Source organism: Talpa europaea, assembly GCF_964194135.1.
Source record: "Talpa europaea genome assembly, chromosome: 2".
NCBI lineage: Eukaryota > Metazoa > Chordata > Mammalia > Eulipotyphla > Talpidae > Talpa > Talpa europaea.
In genome coordinates, this window is record NC_140068.1 from 125449343 (window position 1) to 125458147 (window position 8805).

General features: G+C 51.9%; 1 protein-coding gene across 1 annotated transcript in view; it reads left to right on the plus strand.

Annotated features, from left to right (window-relative positions):
• The window catches only part of LOC311188313 (class I histocompatibility antigen, Gogo-OKO alpha chain-like), a gene marked incomplete at both ends in the record, with an annotated part of 197602 nt that extends 189455 nt beyond the window's left edge, over window positions 1–8147 (plus strand). Inside the window, one exon of the mRNA XM_084259435.1 lies at window positions 8134–8147. Coding sequence (XP_084115561.1) covers window positions 8134–8147 — 14 coding nt within the window. The remainder of the gene's footprint in view (window positions 1–8133) is intronic.
• Between the last annotated feature and the right edge of the window lie 658 nt (window positions 8148–8805).

Here is an 8805-nt window from a genome sequence, read left to right on the forward strand (position 1 = left end):
CTCTTGATGTGACATAAGGATGGTTCCCAGGGATTGTGACGTAGCTACATTCCACCCCTTGCCCCTCCACGCACATTCGCCGCTCCTCTTTGTCCTGGGCCAGCCCGTTTATGAGAACCCCTTCTCTAGGTGCTGCTCCCTCATCACTGCTCTCTGGTCTGGCAGAGAGCCAAGGGGGTGGCTCAGGCCTGGTTATGACGGTCTTCTGCAGGGATGCGATAACGTTGGTGGAGAAGGAGTTGGTTAAAGGTGGTAGGAGACATTTCCTGAATGTGAGCCTGTCTGAATTTCAGGAGGCAAGGAGCAAAAAGAAAAAAAAAAGTAAAGTCATCATTAGTATTGGCCCCAAGAGTGGGAGGAGCCATGACACTATAGGATTTTGAAACCATGTCAGCGGGGATGGAGCCCCCAATTTCCCTTTCCATGTCTTTGCGTAGTTTCATGAAGGCTTCCACATTTTGTTCTACAATCTCTGATTCATTGATACAATAACAACATTCTTCCCTGAGGAACAGGCAGGTGCCCCCCTTGTTAGCCATTTACAGGTCCAGAGCCCGCCGGTTTTGGAGCATGGCCTATGCCAGGGAGGGGAGCTGTCTTTGTGATGATGCTAAAGACACAGAGGTTTTTTCTAAGGAGGGGTAGATACCTTTAACCGAAATGTTAGAAGTGCAGGAATGAAAGCCGACAAGGGCAGCAGATGGATAGCAGGGGTAGCTGTGATTGGAGTCCCATAGGGCGACTGAGAGTTGGAGAGTCTGGCAAGCAGCGTCTGTAATCTTGATCATAGTGGTATTGAGATGAATTGGAGCTGCCGCCAGTAGAGGCCTCTGAAGGGAAGCACAGAGGAAACAAGAAAGGTATTAGATCCAAAAGAGTTATGTAGGAATAGTATAGCGTTTTGTATTTTACGAATCCAGGTTGAGGGCGTCTCAGTCTTTTCTGATGATGTTAGCTGATTTTGTAGGACTTTCTCTGAATGGAGGATGTCCTGGGAGACTTGGACTGTGGCATTTTGTGTCGGGACATAGTCCCTTGAGATGGGAAAATGTTGCCACTGTGTAGGAATGCCAGCCTGTGTACCCGGTGGCTTGGACTCCCTGTACCCAGCGTAGGTCCCAAGGACCTGAAATAGTATAGTTAACTTGATTCGTATTGAAACCCGTATTATGACAGATGGAGAGAACATTCGGCCTTTGTCTGGAAGGTGCACTGCACATGACGGGCAAGGGCACCCCCCATATTCTTTGTAGGTATTCTTGCAATGATCTAAGGTTTGATGGTAAAAGAAAGAAAACATGGTGTTCATAGTGTTGTTCATTGATGAAAGAGTTAGGGTGAGAGTGATGGGTGCTGTGCATCCGGCCTGTGGGCACTCTGCAGTACCCACCAAGTGGGTAGTCTCCGTGTATCCTGAGACAAAGGTCTCCCTAACTTTGAAATTCTACACATAGGACACTGAGCTAGGGGAGATTTTGACAAGAAATGCGCATCCTAGTAGGACCCAGGTTACAACATACATACTGTTTGTCTTCGGGCGCACGTTTGACCCGAGAGAGATGGTACCAGGAGGGGTCTCCCAGAGGTGTTACCACTATAGGCATGGTGAGAATGACTGTGTGCGGACCAGTCCATGGAGGCTGCAGTGGCTTTGGCTGAAGCGGTTTGAGCAGAACTTGGTCTCCTGGATGCAGTGGTGGGGAAGGTCAGTTGAGGAGGTCGAGATTCGGGCAGGACTGGGTAAGTACCGGTCTGCGTGTTCCTGGAGCAGTCGCAGAGCTCTCAGGAGAGTTTAGTCAGGTGACCCTTGATTAGCTCATTGGCGCGCTCCACCTTCCCTGAGGATTGCGGGTGGTGGGGAATGTGAAGCTTCCAGGTGATACCCAGAGCTGCGGAGACCTGCTGAGTAATCTTTGAGATAAAAGCTGGACCATTGTCAGATAGGACAGATGTGGGGAGGCCAACGCATGGGATAATGTGGTTAAGAAGGGCCTCGGTTACCCCCTGAGCCGTTTCTCTAGCTGCGGGGAAGGGCTTGACCCAACCTGTTATTGTATCAACCGTTGTGAGCAGATATTTAACTTTTTTGTGAGTAGGGAGGTGAGTAAAATCAACCTGCCAATCCTGTCCGGGTAAGTGTCCACGCAGCTGGTGAGCTTCAGAAGAAGGAGGTTGGCGAATTCCCCCTTGAGGTGATCCATGAGCACCGGTTTGACGATGGGAACACAGCTGCCAGACTTTTGCATTCAAGGAGGGGTGGAAGAGCAGACTCAGGATTTGGCGTTCATTAGGCTCCTAAGTCGGAGTGATGGAGGGGACAGATAGAGAGAGAATAGGACCAGGATCTGCAGCAGAGTGAGTGGTGGGAGCCCTTGTTGCTGCATCAGCCTTGTTATTCCCTGTGGTCACATAAGAATTGTCCGTGTGGTGTCCTTCATAGTGGATCATGGCGACTTCAGTTGGAAGCTGCAAGGCCGCTAGAAGCTTAAGGGCAAGTTTAACGTTCATGATGGGGGACCCCTGGGTGGAGAGGAACCCCCTTTCCTGCCAAATCGCAGCAGGACTGTGAGCCATAAGGAAGGCATATGTTGAATCCGTATAGATGGTGACTTTCTTATGGTGGCTGAGGGTGAGGGCCCCGGTAAGTGCTCTGAGTTCTGCCTTTCGGGAGGTGGTTAACGGTAAAACGTGACATGTACGCCATGCAGCTTAAACTTAAAAATAGAGGGGGAACTGCGGCAGCCTCTGCCGCTGAACGCCAGTGAACTTACTGGAAAGAGGGAGGCTTTCACTCAGACACATCAGAGTGAGTAAGTGTAGGGTAAAGAAAATGTCAGGCTTTTCTGCCCTTCCGCTGTCAGGATAGATGATGGATCCTTTTCCTGAATGCATGCCTGATGGCGGGCACCTGGAGTAGGGTGTGGGCATAGGTAGATGGGATTCAGCTGAGTTAAGACTGTGCTTTTTAAGGGCGGCGTCAAGGGGGGACGCCAGCAGCCCCAGCCAGCAGCAGCAGCAGTAGCAGCAGTAGAAGCCGAAGCGGAAAAGCAGCAGAAAGAACGCCAGAGAGCCCAGATAGAGTGAAGACTTGCTGGCAGGCCTCCCAGCCCCCCAGCCAGCACCCCTGCCTGCCATATGCCTGGTGAACCCCAAATAAAAAACCTGCAAAAACCCACTAAGGACTCTGACTCCTTTACCCGGTCTGCATGGGATCAGAAAACCTGCTCTGTGTCCAGTTCCTGCCCTTACAATTGGCGTAAGTCGGCAAGATCCATGCAGACGGGTATTGGAGCCCTCCGAAGACCTGGAGGGACTAAGGAGAACAGACTGTGTGTTTGCCTGTGACGACGCTGGAGGCGCCATGGCGGCACAGAAGATGGATACGGTCCGGGAGCTGTGGGACGAGACCTCGCATGGAGGAGATGCCCGAGAGGACCAGGCAACAATACCGGAAAGGACCAGCCAACGACACCGGAAAGGACCAGGCAATGACCCCTGAGGCAGCAGGCCGCTGCTGACGCAGGGAGAGGCCAATGGACATGGACTGATAAACTTGGACTGACAATCCTGCCAGAAGGCGGAGGACCTTGGCAGGTTATGTTTTTTTTTTTTTTTTTTTTTTTTTTTTTTTTTTGAGAATCTGGGGGTGGCCAGTGGGCCTTGATGGCCAAAAGCAGCCTGTGCATGCCCAGCAGCCAGGTGGAGGAGAAAAGCCAACTAAGGCAGCAAAAGCTGGTACTGATGCTAAGTTGAGAAGCCCTAAGCGGCTGTTAAGCAGCCTGACTATGCTGAAGCCCTGTGAGTCTCGTAAAATCACCTGTGGGTGATGCCCTGCTCATTCTTGAGTGAGGGTGAGGAGCTGAGGAACCTGTCCTTGGGGGACGGGTGGGGAACGTGGCTTGGGGTGGAGCCCAAGCCGAATGCAGAGTTTGGATCCCGACCCATGTGCTTGTGCAGTGGGTTGGCCTGAGTGCAGGGGTCTGCGAGTCGCATTGGTGGCTATGAAGGCCGAGTGTTGGAGCGACTGCAGACAGAAACCCTGAGGGTTGGTGATTACCCCCAAGAGAATAAAATTGCCAATCCCAGAGCTAGTGCATCCTGGGGGTGGATGCTGTGTGTGCCTTGTAGCCGAGACTACAGCCAGAGAAGGCCAGGAAGCCTGACGGCTCCTGGTGTGATATAGTAGATGCCGTGAGTGATTCCCCTCCCTCGTATGAGCAGTGCCTTCGGCAGCAGATTTGGTGGCTCATCTGCTGGTACCAATAATTGTCTTTTGCGCTAGGTTGGTGCCCTGCCTGGACTTATTTGTGTTCTGTTGTATTTTGTTATATTGTATTTTGTTATATTTGATGTATTTGCTTTTGTGGGCCATGGCTGCATTGTTTGTTTGCTTAGAAAATTGTATATATATGTATAGACTGTATGGCAGAAAACCCTGAGGGGGTGGACTGTAGGGTAAAGAAAATGTCAGGCTTTTCTGCCCTTCCGCCATCAGGATAGATGATGGATCCTTTTCCTGAATGCATGCCTGATGGCGGGCACCTGGAATAGGGTGTGGGCATAGGTAGATGGGATTCAGCTGAGTTAAGACTGTGCTTTTTAAGGGCGGCGTCACGGGGGGACGCCAGCAGCCCCAGCCAGCAGCAGCAGCAGTAGCAGCAGTAGAAGCCGAAGCGGAAAAGCAGCAGAAAGAACGCCAGAGAGCCCAGATAGAGTGAAGACTTGCTGGGGGCTGGGAGGCCTGCCAGCCTCCCAGCCCCCCAGCCAGCACCCCTGCCTGCCATATGCCTGGTGAACCCCAAATAAAAAACCTGCAAAAACCCACTAAGGACTCTGACTGCTTTACCCAGTCTGCATGGGATCAGAAAACCTGCTCTGTGTCCAGTTCCTGCCCTTACAGTAAGACCCCCTTCCCCTGTGCGCTGGACTGGACAGTCAATGACGGGTAAGATCGGGGGCAGACTAAAGAAGGCACTGGCCAGCCTCATGTCTGTGACTCCTGACGACCTAAGACAGGCGCAGTCCCCGAGGGGCTTCATCATGATAAACTTTGGCGTTCAGATCAAACAAGGCACACATGCCTATAAGCCTAATTTAGGCAACAAGCCCCCAGTAATTAACCCCTCCTTTGATGGAAACAAGGCTGCTAAGGGCGTCACCTGCAAACAAGCCTGATGGAATTACCTACAAAGCAGTTTAACCATTAACCAGATAGACATTGTTTCAGAAATAGCAACAACTTAGCAACCTGTCCATAATCATACAACTTTTCACTTACTTTGCTTTTTCTTTATATGTGTACAATCAGTTTCAGGAAATGCATGATAAAGAAAATAGTGTGTGGCAATGGTAGTTTTATAATAATCATAATACTTCTCACATGAGACAACACCATAAAAATCAAAATGCTTATGTAGAGAATATATTGCTCGTGATCACTAAAAGTAAAAGGTGCCAGTAGGTAAATATCAATGCTTTCTGATAATTGAGGTCTTGGGAAACAAATCAAGAAAAACTAGCTTAAAGAGTGCTGTTCTGTATAAGCAAAAATGATTGTGTAGATTCAGTACCTGGAGATCGTTTACTGTGCCATGTCATGGAACAGCGATCACATGAACATGAATAACAAAGTAGATGTCTTATGCCTTACAAAGTATTTTATGCTGAGAAAGAATTAAATTGTATGAAATCATCTATTGTTGGAAAAGGTATAAAAGTGTATGATGATTTTGAGCAAATTACATTCAGATCTTCACTCTTGAAGTGTGTCTGTCTGTCATTTGTGTGTCTGTCTGTCATTTATGCGCCGATTCCTTGAGCATCCTCACAGTTTCTCAATCCTGAGACAGTCCTGCAAGTCTACCGCTGCGCTGGTCCGTGGCAGTGGTTCCTCCGGGCGGCTTTCCTGCCTCGATGACGTGATCGAGGGTAACCATGGCCTGGGCAGCCCTCCGCTGACCTCGCACACCTTCACAAGAGCTGCCGCCTACAGGTAGAGTCCAGTAGGCATCTGACCAAGGGGAGTCGGCCGAACCCAGTCTGGAGGTTTGCATTTCGCCCAGGATTTCAGGGCATGAATGAGCGGCAGAAGGGGGGCCAGAGACAGAAGAGGGGCTGGGTTGAGAGAAGTTGACTGAGTGAGACTCGCCAGAGGGTTTTCGAGAAAGAGCACGTGGAAGTCCTGTGAGTGGGCAGGAGTGAGAGTGGAGAGTGGGCCGGGAGACAGGAGGGCCTGAAGGCGGTGCAAGGAATGTGCTTGGACAGGTCTTCCCAGAGTAAGTTTGAGGGTTTCCCGGGTGAGTAGAGCTGCCTCCACCAGGGCTCTAAGGCAAGGTTGCCAGCCCCTGACGGTGGGATCCATCTGCTTGGAGAGATAAGCGACAGGACACAGGGCTGGGCCCAGAGGTTGGGAAAGGCCGCCTGCCGCCATACCCCGACGTGCGTCTGTGCACAGGAGGAAAGGCTTTTCTGGGTCAGGAAGGCCAAGGGCAGGTGCCCTAAGGAGGATATGTGTGAGTAAAAGGAAGGCCCTGCAGACCTCCCCGGGGGATTGGAGAAGTCCTTCGAGGGAGGCTTTTGCTGTGTCGTACAGTGGCTTGGCTGGGAAAGCAAAATTAGGGATCCAGTGACGGAAGAATCTGACCAAACCTAGGAAGGAAAGGATTTGTTCTGCCGATTCAGGGGAGGGAAGGTCCCGGATGGCCTGTTTGTGGTCCACCGTCAGCTGTTTGGAGGAAGGAGTTAGTGGAAGACCCAGATAGACGGCTGTGGGAACTGAAAGTTGGGCTTTGGACGGGGAGACACCGTATCCTTTTGAGCCCAGGAAGGTGAGGAGTTGTGCAGTGTGTTGCTGAGATTGTGGCAGAGAAGGTCTGCAGAGAAGGAGGCCAGCAACATATTAAAGGAGAGCCCAGAAAGGAGTTGGACTTACCTGCTACCTTGACTGTTACCCTGGGCTCCTTGAAGTTTATCGGGGTCGATGAGTCCGGGCCTCTTCAGTCCTCAGCTGCCAAACCAAAGACCGCCGGTGGCAAGAGTTGCAGGGGCTGGAAGGACTGGTCCACCGCAGCCAGGCATGGAGGGACAGTCACTTTTCCAGTGACCCTGGACGTTGCAGATGGGGCACGGTCCTGGCAGGTGTTGGGGCATTGTCTGGACCAGTGGCCTTCTCGACCACATTTGAAGCAGGCTCCCAGCGGTGGTCGGTTGGGGGCCATGGGGCCCGTTGTCGTCCTCTGTCGGCCGGCAGGCACTGCGGTGGTTGGAGGAACATGGCCTGGCGGTCTCAAGACCCTACCAGGGCCTGAGCTTGAAGCCCAGCCATCTGAAGACTACGGGGTTCCCTCTCTGCCCTGTACTGTTCCTTCCGGTTTTTAAATACTGTCAAGGCCATATTCAGCAGATCCTGGATAGGGGTTTGAGGACAGTCCTCAGCCTTCTTTAAAAAAAAAAAAAAAAAAGATTTATTTATTCATTTACACTAGAACCGGGGTCCAGGCCAGATACGTGGGAGGGTGAGAGGATTCACTAGAGACAGAGTGGGGAACAGAACAGGCAGACTGACGAAATACACTGCTGCGGGGAGTAGCGGGCGAGGCAGGATTGGTCAGCTGTGCCATGTGGGACCCTCGCTGGCCGGCCGGCATGGAACCGGCACTGCAGAGGCCTCGGAGAGACTCACAGCGCGGCGCTTTGCCATCTGCGCCTTCAGGGGAGGACTCTCAAACTTCTTAAGCTTCTATTAATGTCAGGAGCTGACTGAGATATAAAATGGGTAGCCAGAACTGTTGAGCCTCCATTTGAGTCAGGGTCAAGCCTGGTATGGCGCTGGAGCGCCTCCGTCAGGCGGCTAAGGAAGGCAGCAGGGTTTTCTGAGGCAGACTGGGTGATCTCCCTGAGCTTAGCAAAATTTACACTTTTGTGCACAGCCGCTTGGAGACCAGCTAGGAGACAGGTAATAAAATGGTCTTGGTGAGCCCTGCCCCGGGGGCCCTGCCTGTGTCAGTCTGGTAGCCCCACCCCAGCTCTGGGCTGGGAACTGCTGCAGAGCCTGGGGCCATGGTTGTGTCAGTCACTGGGACCTGATCCGCATGGTCTTGGGCAGACCTAAAAACCTGCTCCCTTTTTTCATAGGTCAGGGTGGATGAGAAGATCACATGTAATCATGACAAGTAAGGTCACAGGCTTGGGTAAGACAAGGAAACTCTTTGGTGGAGGTGGTGGGATTGTTAGTGAAAGAGCCAAGAAGCTTTTCAGTCTTGGAGAGACCAGACAGAGAGGAAGGACCATGGACCCTAATTCCTCTTCAGTCCCCGCCACTTCCCTGAGGGGACCCAGAAGAGGACCACCCAGAACGGGTGTGGTGGCTAGGAGGTGAAAAAAAGAGGGGAGGCCGGATTGGGGAGCTGGAGGAGGTGAAGACTGAGAACTAGAGGATCAGAGAACATTGAAGAGGGTCCAGAGAGGGGGAGAGTGAGAGGAGTCTCAAGACTTGGAGAGTGTGGCAGGTTTTCAGGAGGGAGGGGCTGGAGGGGGGCACGGGAGCACAAGAGAAAGACAGCCTGGCCCTAAGGGATCTCTGACCATTTTCCATTGCGGTGACAGAACTCTTTAGGTCTGTAAGGATGGAGAAGTCAAAAGCGCCATGCTCGGCCCATGGGAGCCATTGTCCAATTGGTATTGAGGCCACGCAGCGCTGCGGTAAAAGATGAGACGCTTAGGGCACATATCTGGCCTAAGCTCCAAGGGACCGAGGTTTGAGAGAAGGCATCTGCCGCGAGGGTGATAGATAAGCTTCAGTCAGAA